Source organism: Bison bison, unplaced genomic scaffold (genome assembly GCF_000754665.1).
Source record: "Bison bison bison isolate TAMUID 2011002044 unplaced genomic scaffold, Bison_UMD1.0 scf7180017864331, whole genome shotgun sequence".
Lineage (NCBI taxonomy): Eukaryota > Metazoa > Chordata > Mammalia > Artiodactyla > Bovidae > Bison > Bison bison.
In genome coordinates this window covers 5,000,343-5,019,872 of record NW_011494903.1, presented here as the reverse complement: position 1 = coordinate 5,019,872, position 19,530 = coordinate 5,000,343, and the positions used below count along the sequence as shown (strand labels likewise).

The 19,530-nt window shown below is 45.3% G+C and overlaps 1 protein-coding gene across 1 annotated transcript in view; it reads right to left on the bottom strand.

Annotated features, from left to right (window-relative positions):
* Positions 1-1,313: 1,313 nt before the first annotated feature.
* Positions 1,314-19,530, bottom strand: part of GDNF (glial cell derived neurotrophic factor) — a 28,099-nt gene continuing 9,882 nt past the window's right edge. Inside the window, exon 3 of the mRNA XM_010853758.1 lies at positions 1,314-4,444. Coding sequence (XP_010852060.1) covers positions 3,960-4,444 — 485 coding nt within the window. The 3' untranslated portion in view covers positions 1,314-3,959. The remainder of the gene's footprint in view (positions 4,445-19,530) is intronic.

Sequence of the window (19,530 nt, the reverse complement as noted above, 5' to 3'; positions counted from 1 at the left end):
GGCTTCAGTAGTTGTATCTCGTGGGCTCAGGAGCTGTGGCTTCTGGGTTTTAAAGCACAGGCTCAGTAGCTGGGGTGCACGGCTTAGCTGTCCAGTGGCATGTGGGATCTTCTGGGGCTAGGGATCAACTCTGTGTCTGCTGCATTGTCAGGTGGGTTTTCTACCACTGAGTCCACTAGGGAAGCCCTACATTTCTCTTTTTAACTTCAAAAAGATGTTATATAACTCAGTGTTTTCCCAACTTATTTGATCAGAGAGCCACTCCATTTTTAAGGAATGTCATCCTGGGAACACACTTTGGAGAAATGGTAAAGGGAGAGGAGATGAGCAAGTGTTTGCATTCCTCTCCGAACTGTGGACCAGAATTTAGCATGGAGAAAGCGCCCAGGCCTAAGCGTTGCCCTGGCGGCAGGACTCCAAGTGCCCAGGGTGGGTACCAGGCACTATCCCGGCCGGGAGAGGGAGGGCGTTTCCGGCACTGTACTGACGCGCTCCGCTGGAAAGTCTAGGCTGGTGGCCACTTAGAAGAGTCTTAAGAGCATCAGTTTTGTTTTGGGCTTGAAACGCTGTACAAGGCCGCCTTTTAATAGTCACAAGGCCTCGGGTGACACAGCACGGGGTGTCATCCGAGGAGGAAGCGTGCTCTCCTCCCCCAGCCCCGAGCCATGGCATTTCCTCTCTTCGGTGTGTTTTTCTTGCCACCAGAACAACTAAGCCCGGGGCCACCATTTGCACAATTCCCCGGATCCTGCTACTTTGCGGGCGGAGAACCCACGTGAACCTCGGGCGTCACCCGGGATTGTGCAAAGCTGTGGCGCCGTCCAAGCGCCTGCCTGTCGCAGGGTTTTGCCAGGACACTCCCATCTATTTCTTAAGTTCTGCCTCAATGTGACCTCTCGCTAGAGCAGGCCTGTTATTTTCTATTATGATACCCTATTTGTATCCTTTATAAATGATGACTCATTTATTGACACTCAACCCCCTACATACTTTTTGGAATATTGCCTTTCCTCCTCAAATGAAATATCAACTCCACAAGGAGAGAGCAGAGCTCAGTCTCTGTTGAGCAGAGATTGTTGTGGCCACTGTTGGATCCTTGGTGCCTTGGACAGTGCCTGGCACAACGTCGCAGTCTGTGGAATGAATAAAGAAGAACTTTGTAAGTTCTTCCCCACTTGAGTACTGATTGGTTGTGGAGAGTTGATGGACAAGGTCACTGACCAACCAGTGGCTGAGTGGTGAAAGGGACGGACTTCTAGCCTGAGTCAGCTGTGGTTCCTGGGTCGGTGAGATAGCACAGAAGTAGAGAGAGCAATAGAAATGAGTTTTTATTTGTAAAAAGTTACAAAATAATATTGTACAAAAATAAAGTCTGTAGAGAACTTTGGTTGTATAACACAAACGACTGAGACAGATCAGAGAAGTCAGAACTTCCAAAGAAGTGCACTCCTTACTGGATCAGATGGTAATCGCAACAATAAAGAAAAAATCACAAACTTTACCCTTTTGTGGCTTTGGCCGAGCAGTTTGCTTCAGTGAAAACCTGCTTATGGTGTGTAGGTGATGCTGGGAAGGAGCTGTCAGCATCCGCTGAATCCTACCGCCCCTGTGGGCAGAGAGTCTCCACAGGGAGCTGGGGCTAAGGCTGACCCCTGGGGACGCCGGCCACCAGACCTGCCAGGACTCTCTGAATTGGACAGATGATCTGGGGCTGCATCAAATTGCACTTCATGAACGACCGGTCAGCTCGACCTGTCCCTATTTTGAGCAGGCCATTCCTCAGCAAGTTCCCCTCCTTAGGCCCCAAGAGAGGGTGAGAGGCAGGCCCTTTTCCTCTATTTCCGAGTCGTGCAAGGGGAGCAGAAAGAACAGAGAGGGCAGAGTGATGGGCAGCTTGGGTCCTTGGGGGGATGTCTGGTGCTTCTTGATTACTTTGTAAAATTTACATGATTATTTGAGGGAAGCCAGTAGGCTATTTATTTGCCAAATCTGTACCACTTGAGCTAATAGCCACTAAGGTAGTGATGTAGTGATAGATAACCTCTTTGATAAAAATCCCTTTTATGAGATATGTCACAAGCTCTTAAAATAGGGCCCAGTGCATTGAGCATGGGGGCAGAGACCAGACAAATCCATGACCTGGTCGCTGAGATAGTTTTTCTCACCCTATGTCCCTGCTCTGTCAAAGGCTTTCAGTATCCATGTGGTGGGGCAGGTGTGCCGAGGCTGGGCCAGGGCCCGTCTTCCACATCTACCCTTCCCGACCACCTTCTTCTGAGGAGGAGTCAGGTGTATGGGGGTAGCCCCTGGTGGCTTGCATGGCAACCAGGCTGACCCCACTTCCAGAAAGCCTGCAGCGCTCCTTGGCTATGCTGGGCCTAGACGTGTTTCTCAAGAAGGCAGTGGATGGATGGAAGGATAGGGGAAGAGTCTCCACTATCAGGGTAGAACCCCGGCTACTTGAGAGAACTGTTATTTTGAGGTCAACATTGAGTCCAGCACCACCTACTAAAGAGACTTTAACCTTTGACATATGTGGTTATGCATATCACAGATAGATACATGTGGATGGGAGGGTGAGAGCTTCAACACAGCAGGAAATGGATGGAGCACATGGCCTGTCTGCTGGGACAGGGAACCATGTAGAAATGAGAGCAAATGCCACGGTCTCCACACGCTGCTCCTGAAAAGGAAGGCCCATCAGAAATGTTCCTTCTGACATGTTCCTCTCTAACATATAAAACCAGGTAAGATGCTGAGACCTGGAGGGTAGAGGGGGGGTGGAAGCACACAAGGGCTTTTCTTAAAAAGGTAAAGTAAGTGATTTTTGCCTAGCGAAAGTCTTTTTAATACTTTGAAAAGCATGGACCCTTGACCCCAATTAAAATTTCCTTTGCCACCTTCCTTTGCATTTTGTGAGCACATATACTTTGGCACCTTTGAAAAGAAACTTTAATAAATAAGGGAAAAAAAAGAGAAACTCATTAGTGAACGGTAATAAATAACAATAACTTAAATCTCAATAAATATCTTCTCTATATTTCTGTATCTGAAACAGATGCATTGCATCGAGTAGCTTCTCTGGTCACTGGTGACCACGCATAACAGAGCTGGGGTGTATGTAACATCTGTCTCTCTGTAAACCGACAGCCCAGCAGCCTCCCTGCCCCGGTGCAGATGGGGGCCTTCCCGCACGCTCTCCTGCAAGAATGCTGCCGAAAAACCACACTGGTTTCCTGTTTCCAAGGGCAGAAAGGAAATACCTTCAGGTTTGGTTTTAGTCATGAGGACAGCCTTTTTGGTTCCTAGCTAACTTCTTCCCACCCCACACACCATGTTCGAAATCAATCACCCACCGTTCCCCAAAATGCTGGTTGGAGTAAACCTCAGGCCTGAACCTTCCAGAGCAAAGGTTACTAACTCTCCTGGATCTTTGATTTTTTTTTTCTCCCCCTCCTTTCCGGGGTATGTCTCCACTGAGTGACAGAAAAATAAACCTCTCTTTGCTTTCAGCAGTAAAACAATGACAAGGAATGACACCAGGAGGGCCGTTTCCCTGGTGTCTCTAGACATGTGAAAGCAAACCACAGGAGATACACTGGTTTGGCTTCAAGTGCATCCGCGGCTGAACCCGGGACCCATGGCGGTGGACTGTATCAGATGAAACGACGGCAACACCCAACCAGGGACACTGGCCCTGAGCTTCCGGTGACGTCAGCTGCCATCCGGGAGAAGGCGGACGGCTGTCTTTTCTCTCTCTCCTGTCCAGTTTTCTGTAGCTGGATCTCCCTCCACCAGGCTCCCACAATGGCTGCCTTCCTCCTCCTCTGCCTCCACGTCCTCCTCCTCCGCCTCCTTGGTCCTCATCTTCCACTCTGGGCAAACATTTTCTGGGAACCTTGGTCCCTTTCTTTGCACTGCAGCAGGAATGCAATACACAGCGGTCTCTGGAGCCGGAGTCAGATACATCCACACCTTTTAGCGGAATGCTTTCTTAGAATATGGTAAACCAGGTTATCATCTAAAAAGGACAGGTCGTCATCAAAGGCGATGGGTCTGCAACACGCCTGCCCGACTTTGTCACTCACCAGCCTTCTACTTTTGGATAAGTTTTTTAATATTTTGTCGTACATTGTTTCGGCTGCATCGCAGGAGCCGCTGCAGTACCTGAAAATGAGTTCCTCCTTGGTTTCGTAGCCCAAACCCAAGTCAGTGACGTTTAGATGCACGGCGGTGAGGACGCAGCCGCGATTTCGGCCCCTCTGGCCGCGCCGGCCTTTCCCTCTGGCACTCTCCGGGCTGGCGGCCGCCCCCTGCCGGTGCCGCTCTCTCCGAGGAAGCACGGCCATTTGTTTCTCTGGTGACCTTTTCAGTCTTCGAATGGTAGCTTGAATAAAATCCATGACATCATCAAACTGATCAGGGTAGTCCTCTGGCATATTTGCTGTGCAACAAGAAAACAGAGATGGACACATGAGGCGAGAGCAACGACCATTTCAAGGAGTCTCTAAGATCGGTCTCTCTGAAAGGCGACCCAGTATGGTCCCCCCAACCCCGCCCATGGTGAAACGACCCCTTCAGGGACCACTGTACACCCCCAAGGACAAAGGCCAAAAGGCACCCTCCAAGATTCCCAGGAAAGAAATTCAAGACTAACACGGGAGGGGGATGACACACTTCTTTGTGGAGAACAAATCCTTAGAAATGGAATTTCCACGTGGATGACGTCTGCCATTTTTAACAAGTCTATGTTGAGATGCTGCTGGAGGGTCATTTCTTCTAATAAGGGTAACCTGCAGTCGGGGTTCTCAAATGTGTGGGCAGGACTGTGCTGGGATACTTGGGGGAAGATATAGGGACCTGGCCGACCCTTAGGGGGAAGTGTGGGAAGGGGCCAGGGAACCTGCACCAGTTTAAGGAGCCTTGGGGGAGTTCTGAGGTAGGTGGTCCCTGGGCCATACTTTGAGAAACCCTGTCTTAGAGGGTGAAAGAAGGATTACTCTTGGAAGACACTGCTGCTTTCACCTGGAATGTCAAGGTGAAAGTTGACATTCAGCTCCCTGAACTCCACCCTGACTTAACACTTCTGCCCTGCTGAGTGGAAGAACCATTTGGATAGATCACATGAAAAAGTCCTGAATTCAACTATGTTTTAAAACTTCCTTAAAAGACATTAAGAGACTGAAAAACAGCCCACTGTTCACTAATAAAGAGACTAATTTACCACTTCTTTGGATTAGCAGGACTTTAAAAATACAAGGTCAGATCATATGATGTTTACATGCATCACAGCAATACATGGAATGCAATGCTGCCTGTGGACAGGCGCGGTGGGGTACTGCCTCTGCTGCAGGCTGTCACTACGATTCCCAATGGCTTTGGCTGCAAACAGGACAACACACATGCTTAGGAAGATCACATGGAGCAGTGACTGAGGTGATGCTTCTAGGGTATTGGAGACCTTTGGGCAAATGCATGACTTCAAGGTTTTTTGGCATTTTTGCTGTATTTCAAGCATTTGCTTCAGCTGATCAGGTAAGAGAAGAGAAACTATTTGAACAACTGAATACATTTCTAAAAGAGGAAAGTAATTCAAACATCCATGTATTAGGCACTAGACCTTTTATGCTCCCCTCATCACTTTTCCAGGGCTTCCTTGGTGGCTCAGATGGTAAAGAATCTGCCTGCAATGTGGCAGATGTGGGTTTGATCCCTGGGTTGGGAAGATCCCTGAAGAAGGAAATGGCAACCTACTCCAGTATTCTTGCCTGGGACATTCCATGGACAGAGGAACCTGGTGGGCTACAGTCCATGGGGTCACAAAGAGTCGGACATGATCCCATTTTCAGGTAATTAGGATGTTTAGGGTTATACATTGTTTAGAAAAATATACCCCGAAAGAGTTGTTAGCAAGAGTGAACTTTTTTTTTTTTTGCCAAGACCATGGTAAAGCAGAGGATTACATTGTACCTAACCCATGTCAAACTGTTTTGTTATGAATGAATTGCTAAAACAGGTATCAGGTATCCTAATGTGTAAGATATAATTCAACTAAGGCAACTTAACCATATCTATTCCTCTTTCTTACCTGTCTATACAGATAGCTAATATATAATATTATCTATATTAGGGCAAAATATAGGACATATAGTAATGAAAAGAGCAGGGATGGTATGGAATTTCGTAATTCTAACTCTAAAATCTGGCACTGGGTGGTTCTGTGCACAGAGGTCTCGAAGCTGCTTCCACTGGTGTTTGGCCAGTCACCTCTTGCCTGGATAATCTCACCAGACCCGAGCCCCTGCATTCCCTTACCCTCCTTCAGTTTGTCTTGCACCTGGCAGCCAGAGCGATGCTCTTGAAATTGTGAATGCAGCTCATGTCCCTCCTCTGCTCCAAGCCCTCCAAAGTCCACACTGGCCTAAGGTCCTCCCCGACGCCCCCCACTCTCCACCCCAGTCCCAGCCTTTGTCACCGCTGACCTCGTGTTCGACCTCCCTCCTCCTTGCTGCCTCCCTTCCAGCTCCTCTGGCCTCCTCCCTGTTCCTCAAACACAGGGTTTCTCAACCTCAGCGCCACTGACACTGGGGCTGGCACATCCTTTGTTGTGGGTGTGTTTAAGGATGTTTAATTACACCCCTGGCCTCTACCCAGGAGACACCCGTACTAGCCTCCACCCCCATCCCAACGGTGACAAATGGAAGTGTCTCCAGATATGACCAGATGTCCCCTGGGGGCAAAATTGTCATGGCTGAGAACCGCATACATCAGACACGAACAGGCACTCGGCCTTTTGCTGGCTGTTCCCTCTACATAAACGCTGTTCCTACAGAGAACCCAGTGACTCACACTCACATCCCCTGCAAGTCTGCTCAAAAGTCACCGCGACCCAGCCCCACCTTGACCTCCCTGTTTCAAATTTGGTTCCTCCCAACCCCGAATCCAGATCCTCCTGCCCTCTTCCCCGCAGAGCATAATACTCAACCTCCTCCAACACACTGTCGAACTTTTCTCATGGTGACTATTTGTTGTCTGTCTTCTCTGAGCGAATGTCACCCCCAGGAGGCAGGGACCTCTGCTTGGCTTGTTCACCAATGGATCCTGGGAGCTTACAATAGGATCTGGTCCCTGGAGGCTGGCAATGGTTTTTTTTTTTGAACGACTTAGGTCACTTTACGAGGGTAGAGAGTCCTTTTTATTTCTCAAGGGGACACTTGGGCTTCAGTTCAGCCACACTGTGATGAATTGAAAGTCTCCAAAATACACAGTCTCCATCACATGGGCAGCCCCAGTGCCCAGAAGTACAGTCATCTCCCACCTGAGAGCAAATAACTGTCTCAGAGCTGCCTCCCTTGCCAGCTTCCCCTGCACCTTTACAGTGTCAGCTCTTAAAGCCCACCTCATTCCGAGGATTCTGAAAGGCTCTGGCTCCGTGGGAGCAATGTTTCCTCCAGGAATACTGGGAGAGTGGGAGGGTATTTGGATTCAAAATTTCCTCTGAACCATTTTCTACCTGAGTCCCTTAGGAATCTTCTTTCCTTCCTTCCTTCCCACCTTTCTTTGTTCCTTCCTTCTGCCCTCCCTTTCTCCCTTCCTTTCCTTCTCTTTTCTTAAAATTAAAAAGAAAATTATTTCTTGGCTGTGTTGTGGGGCTTTCTGGATCTTAGTTCCCAGAGCAGGGATTGAACCAAGGCCATGGCAGTAAAAGCACCAGGTCCTAATCACTGGATCACCAGGGAATTCCCTAAAAATTTTAAAAAATCACTCGATATTAAAGACATGAACTACTTATTTTGACAAATGAGTTGCTTGTGCTATTTGTGACTTTTTTTCAACAATAAGCTATATAAGAGAAAACTAGGTGTGCTTGATTTCAAAAACATGAACAGAAGTCTGAACTTCTAACTGATAAATTAGTGATTAGTCAAAATACAAAAAAAGAAAAAGCCTTTAGATTTCTGAAAAACAGTTTTACAAAAGGATCACATGATGGGATTCCTGGTTCTTTTTAAGAACTCTTGAATAGATCATTAAGTTAAGAACCTGGGAATATGGAAGCTAAAACTGATTAAGAATCAACTAAACTGATTAACAATCAACTAAAGATTAATCAGAAATGAGTTAATGTTAGTTGCTCAGTCGTGTCCAACTCTTTGCGACCCCATGGACTGTAGCCTGCCAGGCTCCTCTGCCCATGGGATTCTCAGCCAGGCTCCTCCAGGCAAGAATACTGGAGTGGATTACCATTTCCTCCTCCATGGAATCTTCCTGACCCAGGGATCGAACTCAGGTCTCCTGCATTGCAGGCAGACTCTTTACCATTTGAGCCATGAGGGAAGAAGCCCCAATAAATTAGTGATTAGTCAAAATACAAAAAAAAAGCCTTCAAATTTCTAAAAGACTCTTTGTTTTACAAAAGGATTCACATGGTGAAGTCTCTGGTTTTCTTTAAGAACACTTGAATAGATCATTAAGTTAAGAACCTGGGAACATGGAAGTTAAAACTGATTCAGTTAATTAAAACTGAATCAACTAAAGATTAATCAGAAATGAGGATGAAATATTACTGAAAGTTTAACATAAACGGGAAAACATTCAAGTTCAAAAGTTCAGCTTACACTAGTTTAGACTCATTAATTTATCATGATAAATTACATTCTTTTTACTAGAGTTATAATGATGATTTGAATCAGCATTTATAATGTTTTATTAATTGCCCGACAATTTCAAAGTTCCAGAAAAACACTGTCCCTCCTTTTTATGACATTTCGACTGTATGCCTTTGTCCACTGGCTTTGCTTGCCAGGTAAAATATAGAATACCAAGTTAAATTTGAATTTCAGATAATTAGCAAGTGAATTTTTAGTGTAAGCAATCCTCAGTAATGATTGGGACATACTTATCTTTCACCGTGAGGATGTTTAACTCCTTTTTCTTTATCTTAATTTCTACTTGGCTTCCTTGGGGTGATGTGTGTAGCAGTGTGGGTGCACTGGTCATTTGTGCTTTGGGGTGAGGTGGTGAATGGATCATTAAGCTTGAATTAAAAGTCTTTCGGACACTGGGGAAGCAGTCGATCCATGTTCCCGGTGTTAAACTGAAGAGAGCAGCTATGAGAACTTCTCCCTTCATGGGACATCTCCCTCATAACTTGTTGTTAAGGTGGAAATATTTATTTAAGCCTCAAGTTCAGGACATAGGCAATTCTAATTAAACTGAAGGGATTCCGCCCTCCCCATCCTCTTCTCCTTCTTGAAGAATAGAGTAAAACAATAAATATTTATGCTGAAAGTTGTACATGGATATGAATTTTGGAAACTAGAAAAGGGCAACATGATATTTTCCAAACCACAGAGCAAAGAGGCCTGTCTCTTCCAATGGAAAATTCCTAATCCCAGGCCTTTTGCTGCTGACTGAGTTCATTTCTAGAGAGACCTCCATTTATCAACACAAGGTATTTGTGGGGTGTGTTGGGAGCCATGCATCTCACTGAGCCAATCTTTAGCATCCTGCAGAGGCCCAGTTTACTTGCACAGCCCAGGCAAGTAAACGCCCCAGCAGGAACCAAGAAACCCATGGCTGCCTCCATGTTCCTGGAATTCACTGAGCAAAGTGGAAAGAAAGGGGCTTGCATTTGGATTAGTTCCCCAAATGAAGACTTGATGTCATATCACTTTCTTCATCCTATAAAGGGCTTGGCAGCATGTCAGCTACACAAATGGCCCTTGTTAGTAAGAACTTTGACAGTAAAATACTGCAAACCACAAAAGAGGAGCATCGTTTTGAAAAAACAGGTCAAACACTTGCTCATTTCCCAGACCCACTTGGAGGCTCGATCTCGGAAAATACGGACATCTAAAAGCTAAAGTTTTTGAAAAATCAAAATGCTCAAATGCATTTAAGTCATCCTTTTAGTGTGCAACTAAATATTTTGGCATTATTCTATTTAAAATATTTAAACTTTGATGTGTCCTTCACATAAACAATGTTATTTAAACAAGTGAAACCTTGTACTGGGCCAGACTCCGGGAACAAACCAAACTATTCACTCCCCAGACTTAGCCTTCCTCAATTATGGGAAAAAAACAATAATGCTACCCCAGGAACAAAGGCCTGGGATACTGACTATCTTGTAAAGTTAATTGAGTTTTTATAGGAACAATGGTGAGACCTAGGAGTACTCCTTGTAATAGCCAAACTAAAAAGCACATAATTCAAAACATTATCTTGGCTAGACTGGCATTTAGTGGACAAAGTTTTCTGTTAAATGTTAGATTTCTCTTAAAAAAAAGAGTACAGGTTAATGATACTTTAATCAAAGAGGTCATTTTAGATTCCTATTGGATGGTCGCCCTCCTCTCCCCGGCCGGGTTTCTGAGCTACTTTTCAGCCAGTCTTCCGCCCAGGGGCCCCGGAGGGAGCCCACAAGCTCAAGGTTGTGCACAGAGTAGTGAGGATGTGACCCCTTACCTAGAGTGGGAGGGGTCTCTGTGGGGCCCAGAGAAGAGGGGCCAGGACTCTGGTACCCGCAGAGGGCCTCTTGGATAGGAGCTGTCTTCCAGGCCAGAGCCAGCCTCAAGGATGCAGGAGTGCTGGAGAGAAGACCCAGATGTTCCTTGTTCTGGGGCTCCTGCCTCTATGTTTCACTGGAAATCACCCAGCTGCTGGGTACTGGATGGGCAAGAGTTAATACGCTGAGGTCCACAGACGTGACCTACGGCCTGAGCCAGGGCCACACAGGTGAGATGCGCATCTTCAACCAGAGCCCTCGCTCCAGACAGTGCCCAGTTCTGGGGTGGGCTCGACCCTGGATACGAGGCCTAAGATGCTGCATCTGGGGGCGCTGGGGGGCTGGGCAGCCCACCCTTACGTGTGGAGCCTCCCCTGAAAGATGGTCTACAAAAGGAGGCAAGTGGAAACTGCCTGGGCAGGGGAGGACATATACTCTGATACTCACTGCCCACCTGAAGCCCAGGTAAAGTACAAACTGCTCTGTAGACCAAGTGTATGGAAAAGAGAAGTTCTCTCTCTGTGTATGTGTATACTCATGCACACATATACACGCATGTATGTGCGTATATACATATACACTTCTATGTGATTCTGCATGCTGTACTCGGTTCTGTCTGACTCTTTGCAACCCTGGGGACTGTAGCCCACCAGGCTTCTCTGTCCATGGGATTCTCCAGGCAAGAATACTGGAGTGGGTTGCCATGCCCTCCTCCAGGGGATCTTCCCAACCCAGGGACTGAACCCGCATCTCCTGTATCTCCTGAAATGGCAGGCGGATTTTTTTATCCCTGAGTCATCCAGGAAAGACCAACACATACATACATGTACGTCTGTATGAAAAGAAAAGATCAGCCTAAGATTTATATAACCTCTCAAGAGAATTCCCAACTAATGTCATTCTTTAGAATGTTATTTTTACTTTTCAATAATGTACAAATATGATTTTCTTTCACTAATATTGAAATAAGAACTACATGGTAGAGCCTCACCTTTAAAATTCCTCATATTACAAATGGCATCATCCTGTATTATAAGCGATCGCTTCCTTGGTGTACTTAATAGTCACAAGAGAAAGGTCCCAACCTGAACTTGAACCCCAATGACATCCCTGCAAGGTTAAAACAGGGGTCGCATAGTATCTGTACTTTATAGAGCAGGAAACTGAGGCTCAGAGAAGATAAATATCTATCCACCCAAGGTCACGTGGCTCATAAAAGTGCACTCAGTCGGTTTGGTTTCAAAGCTCAGACTGGTTCCAAGTGCTCCTAGCTGCCTATCTGTGTTTAAGTAAAAATTCCATGTGGTGCAGCTTGTCTGCTCTCAGCCTGTGGCAACTTACTCTGGAAGGAGGGCAAGGTATGCTGACTCCCCCTGCATGCATTTATCACATTCAGAACACGAAGGGAGAAACACTTTCCATTGAAAAGTTCAGCAGGCATGGAGGTGCATTAAGTAACTGAAGTTAGGCTGCCACGGGCCACAGAATACAGTATATTGTCTCCAAAAAGGGAAAAGCATGCGGGTCAGGGGCACCTCTCCCAGCTCCTGGGTCTTGCATGTCACTCCAAGGCAGAACTGGCAGTTTCCCAGTAAAAACCGGAAAACCGGCAGCCAAGGGCGGCGGCAGATTCAGACAGAGAGGCCTGTTTCCGGAAGCTCCTCAAACTCACACTGGCGCCAAGTGACAAAGTCTCACTGCAGAGTTGGAGAGGACAGAGCCTGGGATTCCATCCGGGGTCAGTCCCTGCTCAGCCTTGCAACCTTGGACTAGGCAATCCTTCTGAGGTCGCCTATCCCTCTGGGGTGGGAGGGGGGCTCCCCAGTGCTGACACCCTAAGATGTGGACAGTCTTGAGTCTCAGTGGGAAACCCCTGCCCCACACTCATCTCTAGTCACCCCCATCAGGGAGAGGACCACCTCTGCTGATGTCCCAGCGCTATTCTGCTCACCCGCCACCATTGTGGCCCCAGGAGACCCCACGAGAGGTTCTAGCAGTCCTAAATGTTTTTTGTTTGCCTCTTGTCTCAACATCTTGGTTACTTTTGAAATAACCAAGTGTCACCTTCCTATGTCGTCTTTAGGAGAGGTGAAGGGATATGTACAGAGGGCCGTGTATCTGAGTCTCAAAATATCCAGGTTCTTGCGGGAGGCAGCCTTACATTTCAGTCTCCACCTGGAAAGGCAGAGATGGAGCCCATCATCTCTGAGAGCACAAAGACACCAACAGGCTATGCTCCTCCAGCCCTTCTCACCCAAATGGCCAACAAAATCGGTTTTATTTTTCAAAATAAAACATGTTCTCAAAATCTCTGTTTTATTCATTTATGATTTTGCTGCTTCTATCATATGTAGGTCACACTTTGACCAATGTCACACATACTTATGAGCTATACCATGTCTGGACTGTTTATTCTACAATTTAAGAAAACATGCTTAGGTCTTAGAACTCAGAGGCTAGAATCATCCACGGCAACCGCTGCCAAATGGATTGTGAGAGTCCCATAGCTTGTCTTGGGAACTGTGCACCTTGTTTTTAATCTGACCTTCCGTGACCTCTGAAATGTACAGTGTTGGTCCGGGAGGATGTTCCAGTTCTCCGAAAAATTCAAAGTTCTGTCATCTGCTATTTAAAAGTTTCGATTTTGCCACTCAATTGAAATCATTTTAAAAAAGCGCCCATGGGTCCCTAAGCAGTAGATTGCTGAGGTTATCTTGCACTATGTAATGACTCCCCTGGCCTTCCTATTTTGGACAGAGTATTCACCTAGCATTAGATAGGCCATCCTGGTCACTTCAAGAAGGGTCCACGGCATCTATTCTATGAACAGTCACCAGCTGAGGCCATTTACTAAGTCATTGTGACCACTGCTGGAGTTACTGGAGTTACTCTTCGTGACCAGTGGCTGGCTGGTAATAAAACATGACATGGGTTTATTTGTAAAGTATTTGTGTTATAAAAACACCAGTGTTTTGTCGTTTAAAAAAGTATTTCTGGATCCTCTCAAGGCAGAAGAAAAGACCAACCAGTTCAAAATTCAGAAAAAGGAGTTCTGGATATACTGTTAAAGGCCACTTAATCCAACCAAAATGCCATTTTATTTACCATCTCTGCCTACTTTGACCAACATCACACATACTTCTTAGAAATACCATTTCTTAACTATTTATCCTACAATTTAACTAAGAAAACTTATCATCATTGTAATTGAAATTACTCCATGAATACAAATAGCTCAAAAACTTTCACTCAGGAAAGATGGACTATATTCATTTTGTTATTCAGATTCCAATTGCTCTGATTTCCACCTATGTGGTCCATGCTCTTATTATAGTGATGTTAATAATTTTATGGTAATACAGAAATGGCTCCCCTGAGGGGAAAAATGTTCATTCTTCTGCTTTTAAGTCAGGAAAACACCCAGTAGGGTGTCCATTTGTCAGCTAATCCATGAATACCTGGTGTGAGCTGAAAGCACTGCACAGCCAGCTGTAAACACCTCACACTCAAGAGTGCACACCAGGGGCCCTGCTACTGTCCTTACAAAACACTTTATGGGGAGGGTGAGAAAGTTACCCAGTGAAACTAAGCACACACAAAAGGAAAATATCCCTTGTGGTATTATCAGAGGTGGGTGGTTTTTCAGAGGAAACCCCAGAGGAACCTGGAAAGCAAAGGAACCTTACTCCCTCCTTCCCAAAAGGCCCTGTCTGCAGTCCGAGGGGCCTGGCAATTACGATGGGGCCTGCATCCAACTTTCCTGGGCCCTTCCCCAGGGCCAGCTGAGCACTGCTGTTGTCATTTGGCTGCTCAGTCATGTCCAGCTCTTTGCGACCCTATGGACTGTAGCCCGCCTGGCTCCTCTGTCTATGGGATTTTCCAGGCAACAATACTGGAGTGGGGTGCCATCTCCTTCTCCAGGGGATCTTCTTGACCCAAGGATCAAACCTGGGTCTCCTGCATTGGCAGGAGGATGCTTTACCACTGAGCCACCTGGGAAGCTATTAACTGAGCATTGGGTAGAAGGAACTCGAAGGGCCGGAGAGACCTGGGCAAGAAGAGGAAGGACTGAAAAGCTGAAAGGAGAATAAAGAGGGTAAAAGGGAAGTGTTCTCTATCATTCCAGCCTGCCTGATGGATTCCTGCCATCAGAGTGAAGAGGGGCTCTCTACCCCTCAGTGAATGACTTCACTGGACTCTCAAAGACTCTTCAGGAAACTAGCTAGAAGTATCATTCAAGCCAGTCAATCCTAAAGGAAATCAGTTCTGACTATTCATTGGAAGGATTGACACTGAAGCTGAAGCTCCAAGACTTTGGCCACCTGATAAGAAGAGCTGACTCATTGGAAAAGACTCTGATGCTGGGAAAGATTGAAGGCAGGAAGAGAAGGGGATGACAGAGGATGAGATGGCTGGATGGCAGCACTAACACAATGGACATGAGTTTGAGCAAACTCCAGGAGATAGTGAAGGACAGGGAAGTCTAGCGTGCTGCAGTCCATGGGGTTGCAAAGAGTCAGACACGATTTAGCAACTGAACAACAATCATTCAAAACCAGCTGCATTCAAAACCTCCACTCGACTTTTCTCCTCCCTGACCTTCTGACATAGAAGGAGAGTTATGCAGCAGCGCGGTGTACTGGCAGGAAGTGGTCATGTGGTCCCAAGGTAAGTGTTGGGTTAGGCTTTCCCAAGTCTAGTCTGGCTGGGTTGCCTATAACTTTGTGCAGCCCCGACCTCCCCCTAAAATGGGGATCATTACTTGGAATGGGAGAAAAGATTTTAGCTTAGAGCCTGGAGGCATTTAACAAATGGCCCACAAAGTCAGGCCTATGGTTTTCACAGCTGATGATGATCCTTCATCAACATTACACTAGAGGAAGCAGTGTGAAGATCAGCTCGGCTGGCTCATGGACAGAATGTACCCTGAAGGGGACGAGACACTGGCCCCTTGCTCATCCAGCGTGTCCCACAGAGCAGAAGGCCTGGGGGCCCTGGCATGGTAGTCTGTGGGCAGAAGGAGCAGACCCATCTTGGGAGTCTGGGCTGCTTCTTCCCTCTTCCTAGGAATGCCCTCAAATTAACTACACAAACATCAACTGACTCCATGAACAATATTTTGTGTTCACCATGGCATTGGTCAGTGTCTTCAGACTGTGGCATGTATCCCTCAGGGGGGCAATATGTGAGGGCTTTCTAGAGTCTACGGGGAGTTTTAGAAGAATCCATGTCCAGATCCTCAACTTCCACATGTGCTGCATTCTAAGCCCGGTCCACAGACAAATACTCCTGCAGCCAGTTTTACGGTCACCCTTGGACTTCCTCAGACAGATGCACTTCTTGCCCATCTCATTCATTTTACCACAAGGCACTGTCTGGTGGATAGATACCTGTAAGGACAGTCCGGGTGTGCAAGGCTCCTTGGGCTAAACTGGTGCTGGTGACTCATGATGTGAAGACACGTCATCATGAACACAGTGTTCCAAAGATGTGAACCTGAATCTAATCAAGTGCCAACAATCCCACAAATGCAACCCGAGCGGCAGTCTGCAGAACCGCAGGCAAGACAGCCTAGACTTCTCAAAATGTTGTAGGGGGAAAAAAGGGTTGGGAGCTAATTCCAGATTAAAGGAGAATGAACAGACACAACAGTCAAATGCAATTTGTGACCCCTGATTAAGGAGAAAAACTATGAAGGACATTCTTGCCAATTGAGGAGATGTGATTATGGACTATCTATTGGATAACAGTATTGTACAAATGTTAAGTTTCCTGAGACTGATAACTGTACTGTGGTTACATAAGGTAATGTCCTTGCTCCTAGAAGGTTCACACTAAACTATTTATTGTTAGATTTGAAAGTAATTCTCAAATGGTTTAGAAAAAAATAAATGAAGCAAAATGCTAACAAGAAGTCCATCTTGGTGAAAAAGACCCATGGGTATTCAGTTTACTATGAATATTTTACTGAGGAAAAGTCCCATATGAATAAATCAAGAAATATCAAACTGGGTGGTTCCATATTTCATTCTGGCCAGGCAGTCATGGCAAGGCATGCTCTGCTTGTCGGTCCATCCACCCATCCATCTATTCATCTTACAATTAGGATCCAAAAGGTAGTGGTTGCCATAGAGGCAGGCTAACATGTGTATTTGAAATGAAAATGAAGTTGGACCTTTTCTGACGAAAAAAATCAATGTATTTGAGCTGATACATTTGGATAATTTCCCACAAATTGAATAAGCTAAATTTGCAGCTCCAAAGTTTTGCCAAAAGTATTGAAGCACATGTCTAGCTGCCAAATGGGCTGGAAATTACTTCTGCTACAACTATTTAAAACTTGTTGGAAAATTACAGATGTTACCTTAGGAGTGTATGCTAGTTTTTCAACATAATTTTGTAGGTTTACATGAAAAAAAGTTTTAAGACTTTCAAAAGTAGGCCTTCCAACTTAGTTATCCTATAAAATCATTAAAAAGTGGGTTTTATCTCTACTGAGTTAACCAGTTGATTCTCAGTGGAGACCTAAGATCTGCTTATACAAACCCACTCCCATTCCCGTAGAGGGGACTGTGCTGGCTGTGGGCTGTTGCCCTTGGCTTCCCATGTGGACACTCCCTTCCCTGGGCAGAAGAGAAGCCAGCTGAGAACAAGCACCCCCCTGAAGGCCTCCAGTATTCGAGGAGACCTCACTTTGTCCCAAAGAGTTAGGGAGCCTTCCCTCATTGCAAAAAGCATCGATAGTTTAGGAGTGTGTGAAGAAATGCATGTTTCTCTTCCTAAAATGTCCTGATTTGGATTCTGAAGTATCATGAATAAAATAACCCTAGGTCCACTCTGGCCCAAACAGAGATCAAAGAAAGGGCCTGGAGGAAATATAATACTCCTTGCTTCGGCTAATTGATTTTCCTAGAAATACATCTTTCAGATAGTGAATGTATTTTTCGCAAGTCAAGATTTGTGTTTTCTTAATCTACTAATATGAGAGTGCAGTCTGTATTAAGCCAAAATTACCAGTTTGGGGACTGGAAGTTTGGGGTTTGAATTCTGGCTTCATCACTTACTAAATCTGTGACCCTGAGTAAATCTCTAGGTCTCATTGCTTCATCTGTACAATAGGGATACATAACATCTCTTACCCAGTAGAGCTCAAACTTACTCGATTTTAGGCCAATACATGAAATCCATTTAAAAATAGCAAATGCTGGAGAGGGTGTGGAGAAAAGAGAACCCTCCTACACAGTTGGTAAAGGAATGTAAATTGGTACAGCCACTGTGGAAAACAATATGGAGTTTCCTGAAAAAACTAACAGTTGAGTTGCTGTATGATCCAGCGGATCCCTATTTTCATAGCAGCGCTATTCACAATGGCCAAGAAATGGAGACAGCCTAAATGTCCATCGACAGATGAATGGATAAAGAGGACATGGTGTGCACACGCGTGCGCACTCACACACACACACACACACACACACGGAGGAATACTACTCAGCCACAAAAAGAATGGAATAATGCCATTTGCAGCACCATGGCTAGACCTAGAGATAATCATACTAAGTGAAGTAAGTCAGAAAGAGAAAGACTAACAACTATGATATCACTGATGTGGAATCTAAAATATGACACAAATGAACGTATCCATGAAACAAACAGATTCACAGATGTAGAGAACAGACCTGTAGTTACCAGGGGGCGGGGTGTTGGGGGAAGATGGGCTAGGAATGTGGAGTTAGCAGATGCAAACTATTATACATAGAATGGATAAACAACAAAGTCCTACTCCATAGTTCAGTTCAGTTCAGTTGCTCAGTCATGTCTGACTCTTTACGACCCCATGAACTGCAGCACGCCAGGTCTCCCTGTCCATCACCAACTCCCGGAGTTCACTCTATAGTACAGGGAATTATATTAAATATCCTGTGATAAACCATAAGGGAAAAGAATATAAAAAAAGAATACATATATGTGTGTATAATTGAATCACTTTGTTGTACAGCAGAAATTAATACAACATGATAAATCAACTATACTCAATAAATTAAAAAACCCTATTTGTTAAAAATTGGGTTACTACGTGAAAAGCAGAGATGTAGTGATACTAACTTTATTTTTTGTTTTTATTTTATTTATTTTTAATTGAAGTATAGTTGATATTTATATTCTTTATGTATCTACTCTTCTTCAGGTTTTCATTATATAGTTATTACAAGATATTGAATATAGTTCTTTGTGCTATACAGTAGGTCCTTGTTGGTTATCTGTTTTATATATATTAGTGTGTATCTGTCAGTACCAAACTCCTAGTTTACCCTCTCCCACCTCTCCCTTTTGGTAACCATAAGTTTGTTTTCTAAGTCTGTGAGTCTATTTCTGTTTTGTAAATAAGTTTATTTGTATGATACTAACTTTAAATTTTTATTTGTATCTTTTCACTTGTTAACAGGTTGATTCAATTATGCCCACGCCTACACACTTTTTAAAAATAAGGGCACAGCCTATGCTATAGACTCATGAAGCCTGGGGCTTGAATAATTTTTGCAGCAAGAAAGCTTAGCAGTGAGATCCCACTTGCTGCCACCTGCCTGCTTGAGATACCCCAGTGGCACCCCGCTGCCATCAGAAACAGAGCAAGCACCTTCTTTTCCTGGATTTTACAGCATCTCATAATCTGGGTATCACCTACAGAGATAGCCTAAATTTCACACCACTTCCCGCCACCTGTTCTCAGTACTTGGCGACTGGTCTGGCCTCCTCCTTGTATCCACCACCTGCCCCTTCCCCTTTTCGTGATCACAAACTTGCCTATGCTTCTCCTTGGTCTGGAATGTGCCCTTTTTCCTTTTCCTTCCTTTCCTAATGCACATCTTTCAAGTGCTAGCTCAAATCCTCCCTCTCCCTCGAATTGTTTCCTGCTATGATCTCCAAATCCTAGTGACTTCATCCCTAGGAATTCTTACCATGACCACAGCTAATGCACACGCCTCAGTAGACATAGCTATCTGTTGGACTGACAGTCCGCC